Source organism: Bos mutus, chromosome 13 (assembly GCF_027580195.1).
Source record: "Bos mutus isolate GX-2022 chromosome 13, NWIPB_WYAK_1.1, whole genome shotgun sequence".
Classification (NCBI taxonomy): domain Eukaryota; kingdom Metazoa; phylum Chordata; class Mammalia; order Artiodactyla; family Bovidae; genus Bos; species Bos mutus.
This window is the reverse complement of record NC_091629.1, coordinates 27,024,693-27,046,700: the sequence shown is the minus strand read 5'-3', so window position 1 is coordinate 27,046,700 and position 22,008 is coordinate 27,024,693. Positions and strand designations below refer to the sequence as shown.

The 22,008-nt window shown below is 50.0% G+C and overlaps 1 protein-coding gene across 1 annotated transcript; it reads right to left on the bottom strand.

Moving 5' to 3' along the window:
- Window positions 1–10,407: 10,407 nt before the first annotated feature.
- Window positions 10,408–18,319, bottom strand: LOC102271766 (cystatin-13). The gene is made up of 3 exons (XM_005889003.2): window positions 17,856–18,319; window positions 12,497–12,610; window positions 10,408–10,585 (listed from the first exon to the last, which is right to left on the bottom strand). Exons 1-3 carry the CDS (start codon window positions 18,081–18,083, stop codon window positions 10,502–10,504), a joined length of 426 nt encoding a protein of 141 aa, XP_005889065.2. The 5' UTR covers window positions 18,084–18,319; the 3' UTR covers window positions 10,408–10,501.
- Window positions 18,320–22,008: the final 3,689 nt, after the last annotated feature.

Sequence of the window (22,008 nt, the reverse complement as noted above, 5' to 3'; positions counted from 1 at the left end):
CCGGCTCCCAGGGGATGGTGCTGACCTGACTGGGTAGCCCAGTTCAGAGTCCCCCGGGAGTGGTCGGGGCAGAGTCACATTGAGCAGTAAGGCACTTATGTGGGCTGGGGGCTGCGGGCTTGAGACTGGTTTCTGGGGGCATCACTGATCAGGGAGGTGTCAAACTACCATGCCTGGGGACAGAGAAAAAAGTGGGTTTCCAGAAGCTCGGCCTCCGCGAGTAGGTGGTGCCTGTGTGGGGAGAGGTGGGGCTTTGATCCTGCCAGCCTGTCCCCTTCCTGCCCCTGGCACAGACAGTCTCAGAGCTGGTGTCTTCCTAAAACTCAAAACTCATTCTCATATTTAGTCAATGCCTAAGAATTGAAAATTTTCTAATTACAGCTATTACAAGGAATCTTAGGGTGAAAATTTTTCTATACATTTTTTATTGAATTATAGTTGATTTAATATTAGTGGTGGGACAGGACTGAGCAACTAACACGCACACAGAGGTGTATATACATTGTTGCTATTGTTGTTGTTCAGTCACTAAGTCATGTCCAACTCTTTGCAACCCCATGGAGTGCAACCAGCCAGGCTTACCTGTCCTTCATATTTGTTCAAACTCATGTCCAGTGAGGTGGTGATACCATCCAATCATTTTATCCTTTGTTGCCCCCTTCTCGTCCTGCCTTCAATCTTCCCCAGCATCAGGGTCTTTTCCAATGAGTTGGCTCTTCGCATCAGGTGGCCAAAGTATCGGAGCTTCAGCTTCAGCATCAGTCCTTCCAATGAATATTCAGGGTTGATTTCCTTTAGGATTGGCTGGTTTGATCTCCTTACTGTCCAAGGAACTCTCAAGATTCTTCTCCAAAACCACAGTTCGAAAGCATCAGTTCTTTGGTGCTCAGCCTTCTTTATGATCCAACTCTCACATCTGTACACGACTACTGAAAAAAAACATAGCTTTGTCCATATGGAACATTTGTCAGCAAAGCAATATCTCTGCTTTTTAGTATGCTGTCTGGATTTGTCAAAGCTCTCCTTCCAAGAAGCAAGCATCTTTTAATTTCACGGATGTGGTCATTGTCTGCAATGATTTTGGAGCCCACGAAAATAAAATCGGACACTGTTTCCACTTTTTACCCATCTATTTGCCAGAAAGTGATGGGACTAGATGCCATGATCTCAGTTTTTTGAATGTTGAATTTTAAGCCAGCTTTTTCACTCTCCTCTTTCACCCTCATCAAGAGTACTCCACTCAAAGTTATTACAAGAAAACAAATGTATTTCCCTGTGTTATGCAATGCATCTGTGTTGCTTATCTATTGTATACTGTGTACTTCGTCTGTCTTAATCCCTTACCTCCAATTTGCCCCTCCTCCTTCTTCTCTGTACTGGTAACCACTAGTTTCTTCCTGTATCAATGAATCTGCTTCTGTTTTTCATACAGATTTGTTTGAATTAATATTGGGGGTTCCGCATGTAGGCTGACACAGAGCATGTTTCTTTCTCTCTCACTTATGTCTCTCAGCGTAATATTCTCTATATCCATTGACATTGCTGCATTAGAAGAACGGGGCCCTTTTTTATGGCTGAGAAGTATTCCATGTGTATTCATACCACATTATCTTTATCCTTTGGAGCATTAGAGCTGGTGATGGATGAGGTCTCTTTTGCCCATCCCAAGGCTCAGTTGCTATGGCGGCCACAGCACTCCATCCTGTCATGAGCTGGACCAGCGCCGTGGACTTTCTTCAAGGTGCCGTTTGACTAGTGATGGAAGTGGGAAATTGGTCCACAGGAAGGTGCTTCTGTGGATTTCTACACTTAGTGGGGACAAGTCTGTGTGCGTGTCCTAACGTGAGCAGGAACCTGGCTTGGTTACCCCCATGGTTCTGAGGTCCAGAAGGGACAGTGGCAGCAGCTCCCGCATGTGGGGAGCCCACTCTGTGTGGGGCTGAGGGGAGGGCATTGGGGTGACCCAGGTGGACAGGCTGGAGGAGGAGGGATCTGTCCTTCACTTTCATCCAGGGCTCCTGGCAACCCCCTGCCCGAGTCTTGTGCCCCACCCTCTCTTGTTAGCCTTCCCCCCCAGATGACACTCAGGGGTCCTTGATAATTATGGGGCTGAAATCACTCCTGGGGTCTTCACATGGCTGTCCTGATGAGCCCATGGGAGTGTCACGGACCTGGATGTGGCTTCTTCACATCCCTCGTCACCCCTTTGTCAGAGCTCTGTAACTGGTAGCACTCGTACCTGGCTGTGTTCATGATAAAATGACCAGGCACTGATAATGTGGTGTCTTTGGATCCCCTAGCTCCCTCCTCTGTCACTGACTCCCCTGGAATTTGATTCCCAGTCCAATGCCCAGTTTTGCCAACCCCTCTCCCCCTTCGAGGCTGCTACCACGGGCGCCCTTCCCTGGCCTGTGGCCGACGACCGCTGTCATCACCTCCTTCCTTCCTTGTGTCTCTGTCATGAGGCCAGTCTGCCTGCAGCAGGGGAGGAGCACCAAGGAAATAGAAGCCCAGGGAAGCCTGTTCCCTACAGAGACAAAGCCCCCACATTCCAGGCCAGTGATTCTCAAGCAGGCCTTTTAGAATCCTTCCCAGCCATTGCAGACCACCTTCTGTAACCCACAAGCTGACTCTGGGCCACTCATCCTCTTTGGCTCTGTCTGTCCTGGTCTCTCTGACCCTCACCTGCTGCTGTGTCCCAGGACCCTTCAGCATCCAAGTCTGGGGTACCCCAAAAGCCTCTGACCCCTGTGAAATGCCAAGGTGGGTGTGTGGCTGGAGTTTAGCAGCAGTGGACCCTCCTCCACGGTTGGTCCTTCCCAACCCACCCTGCCTGGGTCTCCCTCTCTCTCCTGGACAGGAGGCAATGTTATCAGCTTGAGATGGAGGAGGCAGGGTCACGAGAGGGAAGGGACAGCGTATCAGACCAGAGGGGTGGACCAGGGGAGAGTATGTCCTGGAGCAGATAGACTGGACCCACACCCAGGAAGGCCGGGTGGAAGCCGGAGATGGGAAGGGTGAAGCCTTGGTGCCTGGGGGCAGCAGCCACGAGGGGCCGATAGGGGAGGTGCAGGTGGGCTCAGCCCTGGACCCTGCTGCTGCTTCTCTTAGGTCCCTGGCTCCTGGGGAGTCACATCTGCGGTCCCACAGAGAAAGAGTGAAATGATGACCAGAGATTGTTGAAGAACTACCTCCCTGCCACCGTGGAGTATGTCTTGCACATGTACAACCTGATGAGCCAGGGCAGAAACGCCTACAAAGTGGTGCATGTACTGCGGTCGTGGAAGGATCCTGTAGGTACCCTCCCCTGCTGCTGGTGCATACCTGCTGTTAATGAGGGTCTGGCAAGGGTTGGGGGTGCTTAACAAGGGGCCTTGATCATCATCTGAAGCCCATAAAATAGAGGGAAATACAACCTGTTGGGGTAGTTTCAGTTTTTAGAAAAGAAATAACTTGGGAGGGTTTTAAATCTCCATCAGTTTGTTGCTGCTGCTGCTAAGTCGCTTCAGTCGTGTCTGACTCTGTGTGACCCCATAGATGGCAGCCCACCAGGCTCCCCCATCCCTGGGATTCTCCAGGCAAGAACACTGGAGTGGGTTGCCATTTCCTCCTCCAATGCATGAAAGTGAAAGTGAAAGTGAAGTTTCTCAGTCGTGTCCGACTCTTAGTGACCCCATGGACTGCAGCCTACAAGGCTCCTCCATCCATGGGATTTTCCAGGCAAGAGTACTGGAGTGGGGTGCCATTGCCTTCTCTGCTCCATCAGTCTACTCACATGTAAAATGTATTTTCAGTTTTCATTATATTTGAGCTTGTTTAAAGAAGAATGACCAAAATATAGACTGTAAGGGGATAAAGCTACTTACCTTTTTTTTTTTAACAGGCAGACAGAAAATATTAAAGAGATTCAGAAAAGATTTCAAGGAAATAACTTTAAGAGGTTAATTTACAAAACAGAGAGAGAGAAAAAGAAAGAGATAGAGATGTACAAATAGCAGGGTGGGGAGGAAAGCGCCTGGAGTGTCAGGAGCCAGGGCCCCTGGTTCTGAGGGGCCTCTGGGAGCTCACAGCCTCTCCTCGGAGTCCACATGCTGTGGGCTCCTTCTGGGCCTCCGTCTACATGGATCCAGTGTGATTTTTTAAATTAATGTATTTAATTGGAGGATAATTGCTTTATAATATTGTGATGGTCTTTATCATACATCAACATGAATCGGCCACAGGTATACATGTATCCCCCTCATCGTGAACCCCACCCCCACCTCCCTCCCCACCCCCTCCCTCTGGGTTGTCCCAGAGCCCCAGCTTTGGGTGCCCTGCTGCATGCAGCGAACATGCCCTGGTCATCTAATTTACATATGGTGATGTCCATGTTTCAGTGATCCTGTGTGATTTATAATCATCCCAGATGGCGTTCTTCATCCTAAAACATTCTCCTAGCAATGGAATCTGTACAGAATGTAACCAGGGGTATGTGGTTTTCATGTGGGCTGCAGACAGAAATGCCAAGAACATTCTGCAGAAGGAGCACTCCCGGTCCTGTGTGTGCTTGTGTGTGCCTGAGTGTGCATTTGTGTGTGAGAGCATACTGCAGCTCCATGGGGCTCCTTCCTCGCTGTAGGACAGGTGAAAGTAGTGACAACAGGGCGAAAAAGGGAATATCCATTTCTCAGCCCAGATTTATCCAGTAAGCTGGCAGTCAAGCCCCTCCTGCAAAGACCCCTGTCCTGCCCCACTGTGTGGGTCTACCTGCCAGGTACGTAAGGGGGCAGGAGGGCTATGTCCACTTCAGTGCCTGTCCAAACCCAGGTGGACATTGGCCTGGTGTTCTCCATGGAGCTGGAGTTTGCCCGAACCAGGTGCAGGAAATTTGACGAAGGCATCGGCAACTGTCCTTTTCAAGCAACTCCAGACGTGAACAATGTAAGACACACACCAGCCACCCTCAGGTTACAGGGCCGTGGACACTGCATCAGGGCAGGCGGTGTGGGGAGTGATGACGATGGCATTCCAAAGGACACCGAGGGATTGTCTGCAGGATGGAGGCCAGCCAGGCACGCCAGCCGAGGGGTCACTGGTCACTCGTATGCCCCTGGCCTGTCTACTCACTGGTCCCATTTCTGCTGCTACATCCCAGGTCCCCCTGAGGTTAGATTGTTCCTGACCACGTGGTCTGGGTCCCTGGGTGGAAGACGGGATGTCCCCTCCCTGGTCGTCACCCACTGCCCTGCCCCGCCTTCAGGAGAAGGAGTGTGTGAGGGAGGGGCAGCATGTCCGTGGCCGAGTGGTCCTCCTGCCCAGAGCTGGACAGATGGAGGCTGAGTCCCCATGCCCTCCCAGGCCCTGCCCTGCTGCTACTGCTCCAAGTGACAAGGGGGGTGAGCCCCGCCCCTGAACAAGCCCAGGTCAGGTCAGAGGACCCGGTTGGGACACTGGGGGTATGGATCGTGTGGGACATTCTGGTGTCGGGGGGAGGAGTCCCTGGAGATCACAGGGCTGGAAGGCCAGAGTGACCCAGGTGCGTCTGGGGTCAGCAGAGAGTCCCAGGTCGGGAAGATCTAGGATGAGCTTGGGGCTGCTCCCGGGGGCCACCCGGGGTAGGTAGGTAGGGTGGGTACGGCTTTAGAGCTGGAGACACCAGCTTCCTGAGGCCGCCTCCCCACACTCTGTCTCTGTGCTTATTCCCACAGACTGACATCTGCTACTTTACGATCGCCACTGACCCATGGAGAACAAAGTTGAAACTCCTGAATGACACCTGCTTGGAGGGCTCTGCTGAGTGAGACCACACCCCAGCCTGGGGGGTACCCCTGCCACCCTGTCGTGTCCCTTCAGTGTCTAAGCGGCTCTGGTTCTGTTCTCTGGATGAGTACCTGTCTGGGTGTCGCACCCAGGCCATGTGGACACGCCTCCTTGTCTATGTCACCCCGTAGAACTGGTCATTAAACGTCAGCATTGCAAGCAGCCTTGTGCAGCCTGGTTCCAGAGGGTGGGAGCTGGGCAGCTGGGGCCATCCTTCCATCAGGGCAGCTGGCTGGGCCTGGGGGTGGGTCTCTCCCCTTCACACACCTGAGCCACCACAGGTGGAACAACCTGCACAGGTGCATCTGGGCTCTGTCCCTGGCTTCAGCATCCCTGCCCCAGGGCAGCCCTTCAGAGGTAGGTTTGCTGGAGAAGCCCGTGGTTGCCTTGGGACTCTAGGTAGCAGTCGTGTGGTCCTTCTCCCCCCTTCCTTTCCTCCCTGTGTGGCCTGAGTGAGCATGCATGCTCAGTCACTTCAGTTGTGTCTAATTCTTTGTGACCCCATGGACTGTAGCCCACCAGGCTCCTCTGTCCTTGGGATTCTCCAGGCAAGAATCCTGGAGTGGGTTGCCATGCCCTCCTTCAGGGGATCTTCCTGACCCAGGGATCGAACCTGTGTCACCCGTGGCTCCTGGCATGGCAGACAGATTCTTTCCCGCTGAGCCCCAGGGAAAGCCCTTTGCCTGCGATCACCTCTCAGGTCAGTACCTGCTCCCGTGTGTGTGGCAGGCTTTCCTGGGGAAGGGGCCAGTCTCGTGGTGTGAGAACTCTTCAGCATGTGAGTGTCCTCCACCCAGGGTTGACTGGCTTCCCAGCCCGGGGCTTGGGCAGGGCTGAAGGGAGCCTGGCTTCAGGCATCCTCACTGTTGGCAGGCATCCTCACTGTTGGCGGGCACCGCTCAGTGTGGGCACAGCTGTGTGCTTGTCCCCTGCCACCTGGTCACAGACCCCACTGGTTCTTCTCCACAACCCTCCCTGACCCCTTCTTCTGCTCCTTCCAAGGCTTTTCCTGACTCCTGGCTCTTCCATCAAAGGAAGCTTTCAGGGTCCTTTAGGCACTGTGATCCCCATCATGTTTCCAAGGAATCAACCCCACTTTTCCCCTCAAGCAGCTCCTGGGAAGGGTCTCCCTGGGGTCACTCCAGAGTGGGGAAGCTGCTGGCCCTTCATGAGCTCACCCCTTTCCTGGGGCAGTGGCAGGGCTACCAAGAGGGGTACTTGTTGCCCTAAAGGTCCAGGAGCGAGCGATGAGATTGAAAACAGAACATGAAATCTGGTGCAGTGTCAGGGGACCTGCTGCCTCTATTGGACTGAGGTGCAAAGTCCACTCGGAGTCCAGCTTTTATTTCTGATTGCAGACTACAAGGCTTTCTTTGACCTATCTTTCCTAAGACACTACATTGACATAGTCCAGATCTCCTTGTTTTTACCCTGAGCTGTTCTCTTCTGGGAAATTTTTGGGAACAGTTAGCAAGTGCGTAGGCAGTGTTCATGCCTGATGCTGACCCAGTGTTCCAAGGTCCATGCTTTCATGATCCCAATCATACTCCCTTCTGGGTTTGGCCTTGGGGTCTGTAACAAGACTATTATTCTAAGAAAAACGTGGAAAATAATCATCAACACAGTTTCTTGATATATGCTGTTTTTCCAGGTGCTATTTCTATGAAATTTCCCAAGGCTGTGAAAGTACATTATCAGAAATTCCCACTATAAGTACTGAGGGCTTCGGTGTTTCCACTTGGACGACGCTGCTGCTGTCAGCCCACGGGAGTGGGGCTGTGTCAGTGGTCCTGCCTCCGCAGGGGGCTGCAGGGCCTGGCTTTGTCTGGCCCCACTGGCCCCACTTGTCCAGAAGGGAGGGCCCCTGGGAGTGCTTGGCTTTGTGAGCCCAGGTGTGGATGGAGGGACTCATCGTGGCGGGAGGAGCTCCCTCCCTGGCCCTGTGCACCTCGCCTGGGATGGCACGACCTGGCCCCTTCCTCCGTCTGGAATCTGTGTGCTGAGGAATCATGGGAGTGGGTTTCTGGCCCAGCTGTCCCTCCCTGGGCAACAACCCCATCCCCCCAGTAGAGGCGAAGTGGCTGGGCCCCAAGCCTCACCCACAGCTCAGGCAGGCGCACCCTCTCCAGAAACAAGACTGTAGAGTGGTCTCTGCCTTCCCAGCTGCTAACCTGCTGGCCCTAGGCGCCATCACCAAGGCTGACAGCAGGGTCCTGGGAGAGCCATGGAAGGAAATACAGCATCAATGGCCAATGCGTTACCTCTAGATCCTGTGATTTGCTCTGTGGCCACTTTCTCATCTGCCAGGAAACATTTCAACACTTTCCTCAGCTTTCCCAGGTGTCAGGGTCCAGGCAGAGCCCTTGCTGTTGTTCAGTCGCTCAGTGTCATGTCCGAATCTTTGTCACCCCATGGACTGCAGCATGCCACTCTTCCCTGTCCTATCTCCTGGAGTTTGCTGAAACTCATGTCCACTGAGTCGGTGATGCCATCCAACCATTGCATCCTCTATTGCCCCCTTCGCTTCCTGCCCTCAATCTTTCCCAGCATCAGGGTCTTTTCCAATGAGTCAGCTCTCCACATCAGGTGGCCAAAATATTGGTACGTCAGCCTCAGCACCAGTCCTTCCAATGAATATTCGGGGTTGAATAAATAAGGATTGAACACAAAGGAACAAGCAAGTGGAGACCTTACCTCTGCAGATTCCCTGGACCTCACCCGTGGAAACAGGGGTGGGGGCAGGGCTGTCAAGTGATGGGCAGGACCAGCTGTGGGACCTCCTTGGCCTCAGTCAGCTCCCCAGGCTGCATCTCCCCTCCTGGTCCACAGACCCCCAGGGGCCTAGAGTCACCCTGGGATTTGGACTCTGGGTTCCTCTTGCTGTAGTCAGCCCCGGAAAGCAACATGTTCTGCTGGGAAATGTGCTTGTGAGTTTTTCTTTTTTTCCCCCCAAATCCTTGATGACGTATGCTGACAAGCAGTGAAATGGCTATGACAGATGAAGAGGGACAACCTTCTAGGTATGAATGAGTCACGAAGCTGAACCATCCAGCATGGAAACACAGTCAATAATGTTGTTAATACCTTTGGAGGATAACAGATGGTAACTAGAGTTATGATGGCCATCACTTTGTAACATAGAGAAATATTGCATCACTGTAAGTTCTACACTTGAAACTAACAGTGTTATATGTCAATTACACTGTACGTTACTAAAAAAAGAACTGAGGTGTTTCTCTCCCAAGTCCTGCAATGGCTGCAGGCTCCTCTCAGGAGCTTCAGATCCCACACTGGCCAGTCTGCCCCACACAGGTGCCCACTGTGGGTTCTGCAGGAGGAGAAGTCCCAGGAGATTCACCCGGCAGTCAGGTAGGTACCCACCTGCTCCTGTGTGCTTGCTCACACTTACCTGGCTGGCCCTGACCTGCCCTCCAGGGCTGTCGTGTCCACCATTATGTTCTGGAAAGTGCTTCTTTTTCATTTGTTAATTCACTTCACCATCTCAGCCCAGCCCTATGCACAGATACACAGAGAGACAGACAGACAGACAGATACACACACACACACACACACACACATGGCGGGAGCCTCCCCTGGTTGGCATCTCCCGGTTGCCACACCTCGCAGCCCTCTCTCCCACACTGAACTGAAGTTAATCAAGGTGGCCAACAACCCAAAGAGGTGACGTTGTGTTACCTCCGACGCTGGGCCACCGAGAGCGCCATGGCTTCCAACCCGGACTTTCAGACACTCTGTCTGGGGGAAGCCGTCCGCCTCACCCAGTACACAGCGGCTGTGCAGACAGACCCTCACAGAGGACAGCAGAGACCACTTGCCCACAGCCAACACCAGCCAGTAGCCACAAGGGCAAGGCACCTCGGGAGTGGGCTCCCCAGAGCCAGGCTCACCTTCAGACCATGGCATGCCATGAGAGCCTGAGAGTGACCTCAGGAGAGGTGACACCAGCCAAACCACCCCAGACCCCTGACCCACAGACGCCACAGCGAAATAGATAAATTGCTTGAGGCACCAAGGGTAGGGTGATCAGTTATAAGGCATTAGATCATACCTCCCACTCTGTGCAAGCACACATATGAGTTGAGTACACACATACATGCACAGGCACATGCCCAAATGCAGCTTTCTCTTCCTGCACCATCACTCTCATTTCCCTGCCTCAATTCAAAAACGAAAGTAAAACACAAGTCTCCCAATCACCCAACTACCTCCCAGGTTGGATCGGGAGGGGTTAAAACTATGGCTGAAGCCATGACGCTGTGCCTTCTGCAGCCCTGGGAGGGAGCTTTCCGTGGAAATCTGTGGACAGACATTCTCAATGCATCCTCAGGGCCTTGCAGAAACTCCCCACCTAAAGCAATGGAGAAGTGGGGCTTCCTGTTAGTTCCAAAGAGCTGTCAGTGGAAAGTAATTTGTGCCCAGACCTCGGTGAAATACGGTAACAGGTTCACATTCTCTTCCATTCATTGGGAGCAGACTGTCCCCGCTGGTAAATGCACTGACCAAGTGAAAGATGCTACCCTACCAGCACCGCATCCATAGCCTTCGCGCCTGGAGAACGCACAAAAAGCAAGCAGGCCACAAAAGGGAAGTCGAGAGGTCAGATGTGTTATTTAAGTGTTTTACAAGTATCTTCACTTCTTGAAATGCACATGAGAGCTGTAGAGTGGCTAGCTGACCATTAGATAGGACTGCATTCTTTCTTTAGCATCTGGAGTTCAAATTTCCAGGGTTTGGATGCCACAATAAAGGTGCAATAAAATGCCTGGAAGAGATAAAAAGAATAATAACTCATAAGCAAGAAAAATTCCAAAAAAAAGAAAACCAGAAGGTCCTATTTCCAGGTGTCAAGATTTGGCTTAAGGAGGGGCCAGTCATGCTCCTACAGGCCCCTGAACAGTTGACCTGGTGGCTGAGGAGACAGCTTCACAACTGAGATGAGTGCCACTTGGGTTCATGTCCCTGTGATATGAGGCCATCACAGTCAGGGCTCCTTTTGCTCCAGGAGAGCAAGCATTGAAGCCCAGGATGAATTAGCCTGGAGAAATCCTCCTGTCCAGCTCTGGACTTCCCCCGCCACCACCCCACGCAGACTTCCTGCAGCCCCTGGAGACCCCGTGCTGCATGGAGGGCCCAGCGGGTCCTTCCCAGGGGAGGCAGAACCACAAGAATAATTGGGGTCCTACAGGCTTTGAAAAGGGGATAAGAATCTGGCCAGGTCCCACCAGGAAAAGCTTGCAGCTGTGGAGCTGGGAGGAGACACAGGGCCTGAAGAAGGAGCAGTGCTCCCAGCTTCTGACCTGGGTGAGATCACTCTGTCCCTCTCCTCGCCTAAAATCTTTATTCAATCAGAATGAAAATATAAAGTGAGAAAACCTCCATTACATCAACGTGGCGCTCAGTAGAACTGAAGTTGTGTAAGATACAAAGAACTAAGGGGTCAGGTAGAGGGGGAGAAAGGACCAAGCAACCAGGAACCCAAACTGGCCATGGAGGAACTGAATCCAGACTGGGGGGGCGTCCAGGTTGCAGGGGATCAGGATGAGTTGAGCTGGTTCCTGGCAGTGTTGGGGAACATATTAGTTGTTCTAGTTGTTCAGTCTCTAATTTGCGTCTGACCCCTTGTGACCCCATGGACTGCAGCATCCCAGGCTTCCCTGTCCTTCACTATCTCCCAAAGCTTGCTCAGACTCATGTCCATTGAGTCGGTGATGCCATCCAACCATCTCATCCTCTGTTGTCCCCTTCTCTTCCCACCTTCAATCTTTCCCAGTGTCAGGGTCTTTTCCAATAAGTTGGTTCTTCACTTCAGCCAGTCAAAGTATTGGAGTTTCAGCTTCAGCATCAGTCCTTCCAATGAATAGTCAGAATTGATTTCCTTTAGGATGGACTGGTTGGATCTCCTTGAAGTCCAAGGGACTCTCAAGAGTCTTCTGCAGCACCACAGTTTGAAAGCATCAATTTTTTCGGCCTTCTTTATGGTCCAACTCTCAAATCTGTACATGACTACTGGAAAAACAATAGCTTTGACTATATGGACCTTTGTTAGCAGGGTGAGGTCTCTGCTTTTTAATACACTAAGTTTGTCATCACTTTTCTCCCAAGAAGAAAGCATCTTTTATTTTCATGGCTGTAGTCTCTGTCTGCAGTGGCACTGCCCTCAAGTAACTGTACAGTTTCAGAAATTCTTATATTTTATTATTAAGTAAAAATCTAAATTATGGAATAGTATGCAGTGCAATTCCCTACTACACAAAACACAAATATAAAATATAAAAAAAACTAGGATATATAACAATAAGTTGACAGCAGTAAATTTTCCATAAGGGTAGTTATAGCTGATTTTGTTTTTTTCTTCTGTAGTTGATTTTCAGCTACTTAATACTTTGGAAAATTTTTAAATTTCCTACCTTCCATGAACCAGGCCTATAACTATTTAAAATAATACCAGGTTTTAAAACCTTTCCCCAAGGAGATCAGATAGTTACCCTTTCTTCTTTTATAAGACTCAATAAAGAAAACAGATAAGCTCAAAACCTATAGGAGATCTGAAATGGGGAATCTCTAAGAGTTGCATGAGCCCTGTAAGGGCCGAGATGGGAAAGACTATCCGGAGGCTAATGAGTGATTTCAAGCAAGATAATTCAAGGTTGCTGAAGGCTGTCTCAGCACCTACCTTCTGCATTTGGGGATCCTCTTGTGCTGAACAGTTTCCAGTTTTCCCTGAAATTTTCTTGCACTGTGTCCGCTCAATTTCGACTTCAAGAAGGTAATCCAAACTATCCGTGACCTGTCCGTGAATCATTTCAAGTTAGAGATCATCAAAGAATATGTGGCATCAGTTGTCATTTCTGACAAACAAACATGTCATTGACTGCTTGGGGCAAAGGATGTCTCCCCACCTCCCTCCCTCCTATAGTTTCTTTGGACAGAGTTTTGGGGTAACGCAGAAGTGGTCCTTACCTTGTTCTCTCTGTCTCTCTGTTTCTCGATCTTTTTCATTATGGTATTTAATTTTAAAGCAATGACAGCTCTCACCGAGATAAATCAAGAAAGCTATTTCCTAAAGACCATTTTCCTGGGAAAACTAATGGTTTGTTCACTGGAGCTTGGGAAAGAATCAACATTTTCAGTGAAATCCACTTAGAATATATTGCTTCCCTTTGGCAGTTTTAGTTATCTACACCTTATTCCATGTCATACACCCTCCCAAATTCCTGACTTTCCAGGCATCTCCCCTCACCACCGCCTACCCTGTCCAGAGCCCACCATAGCCCTGTACTCAAGGAGGCCTCACAAAGAAACCCAGATGAGCAATGGTAAATGTCCACTCCCATGACTGAAGAATGAAAAGATGCTTGACCTTACTATTCATTAGAGAAATGCAAATCAAAACTACAGTGAAGTATCACCTCGCACAGGTCAGAATAGCCATCATCAAAAAACCTACAAGCGAAAATGCTAGAAAGGGTGTGGAGAAAAGGGAACCCCTCTACACTATTGGTGAGAATGTAAGTTGATACAACCACTATAGAGATTAGTATGAAGATGACTTTAAAAAACTAAGCATAGAGTTTGCATATGGCCCAGCAATCCTACTCCTGGGCATATATCCTGAGAAAACCATCATTCAAAAAGACACATGTACCCCAATGTTCCATTGCAGCACTGTGTACAATAGCCAGGACATAAAAACAATCTGAAAAGGAAAACAAAGTTTATAAGACTTTAAGGAAAGAATATTTAAAGAGAATGACCAGGTTAGTTAGATTCTGTACCTGAGTGCAGAAGAATAAGAGATAATTCAGAAAATAGAGTAAATATTTTGGAAGTTCTGGAAAAGTCGCCTGGGCATTGAACAAAATGGGTGTAGGCAGAAATCTAAGTATGGTTTCATGAGTATAAAACATACTTTAAAATTTTCAGCTATGCACTAAGTGTATGAAATGACACCTGCAGGTGTGCCCACCAGGATCGATGTCTGTGGGGGATGTAAAGAAATCAGTGGTCACTTTCAAAACTGCTTCCAAATGTACCCCAAGCACATTTTTCAGGACTGCTGCTGTTGCTAAGTCGCTTCAGTTGTGTCCAACTCTGTGCGACCCCATAGACGGCAGCCAACAGGCTTCTCTGTCCCTGGGATTCTCCAGGCAAGAACACTGGAGTGGGTTGCCATTTCCTTCTCCAATGCATGAAGGTGAAAAGTGAAAGTGAAGTCGCTCAGTCGTGTCCGACTCTTAGAGACCCCATGGACTGCAGCCTACCAGGCTCCTCCGTCCATGGGATTTTCCAGGCAAGAGTACTGGAGTGGGGTGCCATTGCCTTCTCCATTTCCAGGACTGGATATCAAGTTTCCCAGTGCTGTTGGCATTTGGGGCTGTTGGCATTTGAATTTCTTGGCTGTGGGGGCCGTGCTATGCCTGAGGCGTGATGACCCACATTCCTGGACTCCATTCCTCAAATCTCAGTAGCAGCCTCTTCAGTTGTGATGACCAGAAACATCTCAGACTATGGCCAAAAATGCCCTGAAGAGCAAAAATCTATGCCCAACTGAGAATGAGTGCTTTGTATTTGAGTAAATTTCCAAGTGAAAATTACCAAAAAAACAGACTTCCTTAAATCATTCTCAACAACCACTGACCAACCCCCAGCCCCACCTTCGCCCCCGATTGTCCAGGAAAGGGAGGCAAATGAGGGTCCAGCTGTGGATTCAGCCACTCACTCCTGCCATGGCCAGGGCTCTCTGACTCCCCTGGCCTCTTGTGACACCATGCCCTCCTGGCTGGCTGCACCGTTGTATCTTTGGCCCAGCTGGCATCATTCAGAAGCAGTAGCATTGGTGGATTAAGAGTAGACAGCCTGGGTTTAAATCTTGGCTCTTCTCTTAGTATCTGTGTGACCCTGGCAGGTTTCTAAACGTCTCTGTGCCTGTTTTCCTCCTCTGTGAACTGGAGCTGGTAGCTACCCGTTTTTTCTTTAAGGGCCAGAGAGAAAATATTCCAGGCTTTGCAGCATGGACACAGCCCAGACAGCATTCAAAACGTGTGCCTGGCAGTGTCCTAATAAAATTGTATTTATGGACATACGTTTCAGTGTAATATAATTTTCATATGTCACAAAATAGTCTCCTTTTGTTTCTTATATTCATTCATGTCTCATGGGATGTACTAAGAAGGGCCATGGGCCAGATTTGGCTACAGGCTGTGAGTGACAACTGCTGATAAATATCTTTGTAGTTTTAACTTAAGTCATTCAGTGGAATAGAGCAATTTTCCATTTATAGGGCCTGTGGGTATTTTGTTACGTTTTATCTGAATTGTCACCCAGTATTTTTCTTTTAGCTTTTGCTTGGGGATGGTGTATTCTTCCTTACTCCTTTCTTCAATATGTTTTCAAGTGAACTTAAAACACCTCTCTCCTAGCCTCTTTTTTAACCTGTTTCCACTTGATTCTTTTGTATCCTTATCTGAATTCTAGAGCTGACAGTGAACTAAGAAATAAAATGGACATTCATGAAAAGAACCAGCGAACAGTATGAAATGATATATAAGTCTTGAGATATGTGGGTCTTTGGTTTATTTTATTATTAAATGGTGGTTTAGTCACTAAGTTGTGTCTGACTCTTTGTGACCCTATGGACTGTAGCCCGCCAGGCTCCTCTGTCCATGAGATTCTCCAGACAAGAATACTGGAGTGGGTTGCCATGCCCTCCTGCGGGGCATCTTCCCGACCTAGGGATCCAAACTTGGCCTCTTGCATTGCAGGAGGATTCTTTACTGAATGAGCTACCAGAGAAGCCCAAGAGATTAAATATCAGCCTATAGAGCAGAGCCATCTATTTCTATTTATATAAACAGAGAGCACAGATTAAGAAAAATGGACTAGTCCCAGGAAAGGCGGGAACTTCATTAAGAACAGCTATTAAATCTGAGCCCCCAGGGATGTAGGGTTTTAATTCAGCCACCCACTGGGGAACGCACTTCCTGGCCCAGGTGTTGCTTCCTAAAAACACAAAGCACACAACTGGGACCACAGAGAGAACCAGAGGGAGCCCAGGGCCGCAGCCTGTGCAGAGGGACAGGGTGCCAGGTGTCCCCACCTCTTAGGGGGTCAGGACACAGTGAAACTTTTGCCCACGTAAGGAAGCTGGAAAGGGAGGCAGGTTGGCGGTGGCTGGAAGGTGGGTAGTACAGTTTGGAGGGAAGATGGGCTGAGTGGAGGAGAGGTGTGGGTCAGGCCAGCATCATCCACAGCACATCACCTTCTGCCCCCCGTGACTACTGCTTCCTGTACCCCAACAACCCCACCTTGGGCTCCTGCATAGACAGCAGGACAACACTCTTTCTCAGGAAACACAGTGCTGGTTCCTCTAAGACAGTCCATATTCCAACCTCCAGCTGCTCTAAGAGCATCCTTTATGGCATTATTTTATTGTTTGTTTATTTATTTAGCTGCACCAGGTCTTCGTTGTGGCATGTGAAATCTAGTACCCTGACCAGGATATGAACCTAGGTTCCCTGCAGTGGGAGTACGGAGTCTTAGCCACTGGACCACGAGGGAAGTCCCTGGTATTATTTTAAATCCAAGAGACAACACAGAAACACATCTTGCCTTTATCATCATGCTTCCTAAATTTCCTTTCATGAGATCCATTTCCTGCTCTACTCCATCTTTCACAGCACTGATATTTAAATTTTTATCAATTTTTAAATTGGAGTATAATTGCTCTGCAATGTTGTGTTAGGTTCTGCTGTACAACAAGATGCACAACATCGTGAACTGGCTATATGTACACATATATCCCCTCCCTCTTGGACCTCCCTCTGACGCCCCCATCCCACCCACTACGTCATCACAGAGCACTGAGCTGAGCTCCCTGTGCTATACAGCACCTTCCCACTAGCTATCTATGTTACACATGGCAGTGTGTATATATCAGTGCTACTCTCTCAATTTGTCCCACCCTCTCCTTCCCTCTCTCTGTCCACAAGTGCATTCTCGACGTCTGTGTCTCTATTCCTGCCCTGCAAATAGGTTCATCGGTATTATTTTCCTTGAAATCTGCAGCACTGATATTTTGAAGTGGTCTTAGAGAATGCCCCATAATATACTTGTGTGTGTCCTCAGCCAGTTCAGTTGTGCCCGACTCTTTGCAACACCATGGACTGTAGCCCGCCAGGCTCCTCTGTCCATGGGGATTCTCCAGGCAAGAATACTGGAACGGGTTGCCATGCCCTCCTCCAGGGGATCTTCCTGACCCAGGGATTGAACCTACATCTCTTACGTCTCCTGCATTGGCAGAGGGGTTCTTTACCATGAACACCACCTGGGAAGCAGCACCTGTAACATGGACTTGTCTAATTGTCCCTCACGAGCACCCTCACATTTGGGGCAGAACACGGTATAAAAGTGATGCCACGTCCTTGCACTGATGTCCCATCAGAGGCACGTAGTATCAGTTTGTCCAGCGTGTTCTGGTTGTAATTAATTAACAAGCAATCCCTGTAGCTATGGCCCCTTCCCTTTACTTCTCTCCATCCTGGGTGGCAGATCCATTGCTGATCTTTGCCTGAGTTTGTTATTACCATGGTGGTTGCAAAAGGTGATTTTCTAGTTTCCTATTCTTTCACATTTCTAAGTAGGCAGAAGAGGAAGCTTCCCTTCAGCCCTGATTCCTACTTACAATGAAAGCTGGGTGTGGAGTTTGTTTGCTTGTTCACTGTGTTATAACGCATTCCCTTCAACACTCAGGTGGATGATATCTGCTCACACCATCCCAAACGTGGCCCCTTTAAGAGCCCCTCTGTGCTCTTACCTGTTTTCTGATGTGACTATAACTACTTTTAAGTTATTTGAATGGATATATTATGTTTTACCCCAGAATTATAAAAGAGAAAACTTAATTAACTTTCTTCCCCAAACCCCTAAAGTTTATAAATTTTGGCTCCAGGTATCTCTCAGCTGCTCTCAGCTGACAATGGCCCTCCCACAAAGGTGGGCACAGGGACAAAGGGTGGGAAGTGAGAGCCACTAACCTGCTCCTGGGACCTCAGAACGTTCATCACCTTGTAGACATACGTGTCCTTGCTGGCCTTGTTGTACTCCTTCATGGCAAACCACAGCGCCTGCTGCACGTACACATAGGAGGCTGGGATGTCTTGGAATTCCCTCGTCACCTTCTTCGAATCCCAGGCTTGGACACCTCTGGACGCGAGGGCCGCCACGGTCATCCAGAGCAGCAGGCCAGGGCAGATCCTGGCCATGGCTCCTCAAATGGGTGTTCAGGCCGAGTCCCTCCTGTCCTGCCAAGGCTTAGTGGGCCCTGCTGCCTCCACACCGGCCCCTCCCAGTGCTGCTGCAGGTGGAAAGTGGAGAACAACTGTTAAAATCATCTGCCCCCAAAAAAGCCACCTGCAAGACATGTAATTCAGTCCATTTGCCCAGCACGGATGCTTCCTTTTTGGAAGGACACACACCTCTGTGTACACATACACACACACACCCCTGATCTTCCTAATGGCTGCCTATTTGTGCTGGGACCTGTCTGCTGAGTGGGGGTGAGTCTCTCCAGCCCGTGGAAGGCCCTGCACATTGTGTCCCCATCTCTCCGAGCCCCGTGGAGATATCCTTTACACTCAGGAGGCAAGAGTCCCAGGACTGAGCGTCTGCTTTAGCCCAGGGCTGTCTGGCTCAGTCTCGCCCACATGTACGAGGGATGGCATGCCACTTGTGAAACGCCTTTGCTTTAGAGGAATCCCTCCAGCCAACAAGGACCCATAGGACGTAGCTCTCGAGGCCGAAGCAGAGGTTCGGGTGTCGGGGGCAGACCAGGAGCCTGCAGCCTGAGCCAAAGCTGAATCCATGGGGGGGGGGGTGCGTTTGCCCAGAGAAGTAAGGACCGAGTGTCCGGGCTGAACAGAGGATGTGGTGTCTAAACCAAGAGACTCCTGGGGCCTAGGTATAGACACCCAGCACCAAATACTCCCAGGGTCTTAGTTCAGCTGCCCATCTGGGGTTGCCATGTGCCCTCTGCCAGGAATCACCAACCAAACCTGTGCCTCCCAGAGACTGACCTGTGGGGAGGCTGACGCACACAGATACAGGGTGCCTACCCTCCCGGCCGGCAGTAACCTATCCCTTCCTGCCCTGGCTCTGCTCCACGGCAGCTTCAGTGTGACGCACGAGGGGCAGGGGTGACTCTCCTGCTCCATGTGCCCGGGCACATGGGCGGCCGCCCGGGGCCGTCTCCTGCCCACCAGGGCTACCCCCAGACCCACCTGAGCACCAAGGCCCTTTCCACAATGCTGTGGCCGAGCCCTGAGCTGGCCACCGGCCTCAGGCAGCTTCTCCCCCTCCCCAGGACCTGAGCACGGTGGCTCCTGCCTGTGGCCAGCTCGTTTCCGGCCCACTCAGTTCACAGCCATGTGCCTGCTCGGGGTGTCTGTCAGGGCCAAGGTCGAATGCTTCTGTCCCCAGCTGCCCTCCCTGCCAGTGGTCACCTCTGTGGCCCCTTTGTGACCTAAGCCCTGCCCCACTGATGCGGCCCAAGTGACCAGCCCCTCTGACGAGGGACCCTCTGCCTTCAAGCCCATAGACTCACTGGGGAGCCCACAGCATCTGCCACCAGTACTGAGTTCCCATCCTGTCCCAAGCCTCTGGACTTTCTAAATCTCTGTGCTTTGGATGGGCAGCTGGAAGTGAAGCCACCTTCAGCGAGTCTCTGTCAGGGTCTCATTGTGGGACCCCTTGGTCTTAGAGGCAGGAGGAGGCGCCAAACAGCCAGGCTCAGGGGCCCTGGGCCTCCTCGCTCAGGAGGGGAGCCCAGGGCTAGTGCCAAGGACACGAAGCCAAAGGCTGGCGATGGCCACAGGTGTGTGACCCTCCGTGGGATGGACAGATGGCAGCCATCTCTCCACATCTCCAGGCTTGTCTCAGATGGGCTCCCTTGGTCCAGTTTCCTCCCCTGTGTGTACTTCTCATCCCGAGTCAGGCTCCCCTGACGGTCACGACTCCGTCTCTCTCAGCACAGGGCCCTGGTTCAGCTGTGGTGAGGGACTTCCATGAACTCAGACGTTGGGAAATCACTGTTTCTCTTTCCAGGATAACATACAGCCCAAGGAGGATCATACCTGAGACCTGTAAGATGAGATCCAGACAGGGCATGTGAGACCTGAAAGTTACCTGCTGAAGGGTCAGATGTCTGAGATGGAATCCTGGGCTGGAATTCAGGAGCCCTTTCTAAGCTCATCTCACATGTTAGCAAAGTAATGCCCAAAATTCTCCAAGCCAGCCTTCAACAGTAAGTGAACAGTGCACTTCTGGATGTTCAAGGTGGATTTAGAAAAGGCAGAGGAACCAGAGATCAAATTGCCAACATCTGTTGGATCATCGAAAAAGCAAGAGAGTTCCAGAAAAACACCTACTTCTGTTTTATTGATTACACCAAAGCCTTTGACTGTCTGGATCACAACAAACTGTAGAAACTTCTGAAAGAGATGAGAATACCAGACCAGCTGACCTGTCTTCTGAGAAATCTGTATGCAGGTCAAGAAGCAAAAGTTAGAACTGGACATGGAACAACAGACTGGTTCCAAATCGGGAAAGAGTACACCAAGGCTGTATATTGTCACCTTGCTTATTTAACTTACATGCAGAGTACATATAACTTATATGCAGAAACAGTGACAGACTTAATTTGGGGGGCTCCAAAATCACTGCAGGTGGTGACTGCAGCCATGAAATTAAAAGACGCTTACTCCAGTGGTCATGTATGGATGTGAGAGTTGGACTGTGAAGAAGGCTGAATGCTGAAGAATTGATGCTTTTGAACTGTGGTGTTGGAGAAGACTCTTGAGAGTCCCTTGGACTTCAAGGAGATCCAGCCAGTCCATTCTGAAGGAGATCAGCCCTGGGATTTCTTTGGAAGGAATGATGCTAAAGCTGAAACTCCAGTACTTTGGCCACCTCATGCGAAGAGTTGACTCATTGGAAAAGACTCTGATGCTGGGAGGGATTGGGGGCAGGAGGAGAAGGGGACAACAGAGGATGAGATGGCTGGATGGCATCACTGACTCGATGGATGTGAGTCTGGGTGAACTCCGGGAGTTTGTGATGGACAGAGAGGCCTGGCGTGCTGCGATTCGTGGGTCACAAGGAGTAGGACACGACTGAGCGACTGAACTGAACTGAACTGCATATGTGTGTACTGTGTTATATCTATCCATTCACCAATGAGTGGACATGAGGGTTGTGTCTACTTCTTGGCTATTATGACTAGTATTGCTCCAAGCATCTTTATTCGGGCTTTTGTGTGGACGTATGCTTTTATTTCTCTCAGGTATACACTGAGTTACTGAGTTACCTGAACTCTGTATTTAACTTTTTGAGAACCTACTAGGTGATTTCCCAAAATGGCTATAGCATTTTGCACTCCCATGGGCAGTGTCTGGGGGTTCCAATTTTACATCTATGCCAGCACTGGTTATGACCTCTGTTTTTGATGATCACCATTTTAGAGTCCCTTGGACTGCAAGGAAATCCAACAAGTCTATCCTAAAGGAGATCAGTCCTGGGTGTTCATTGGAAGGATTGATGTTGAAGCTGAAACTCCAATACTTTGGCCACCTGATGCAAAGAGCTGACTCATTGGAAAGGACCCTGATGCTGGGAAAGATTGAAAGCAGGAGGAGAAGGGGACAACAGAGGATGAGATGATTGGATGGCATCACCGACTCATTGGACATGGGTTTGGGTAGACTCCAGGAGTTGGTGGTGGACAGGGAAGCCTGGCGTGCTGCAGTTCTTGGGGTCTCAAAGAGTTGGACACGACTGAGTGACTGAACTGAACTGAAATTTTAGTGGGCATGAAGGGAGACAAGTGGTAAGAACTTGACAAGTGTGATGTAGAACATTTCAATTTTCACCATATCAAGGAGTTTTTGGAAGTAGTCTTTAAAAAGACAAGAATCTAATAGGAAACTTGGAGAGAAGTCATCAACACAGAAAAAGAAATATAAATATCTCTAAAACACACGTGAAAACATGCTCAGCGTCTTTAACAGAAATTCTAATTAATCCAGATCAATGAAGTATCACCATTCCCCTACTCTTTGGAAAAAGGTTGAATGCAATGACAGTGCCTAGTTGATAAGCCACCTTCATCAGCATTGGTACCTGGGGATCCAACAG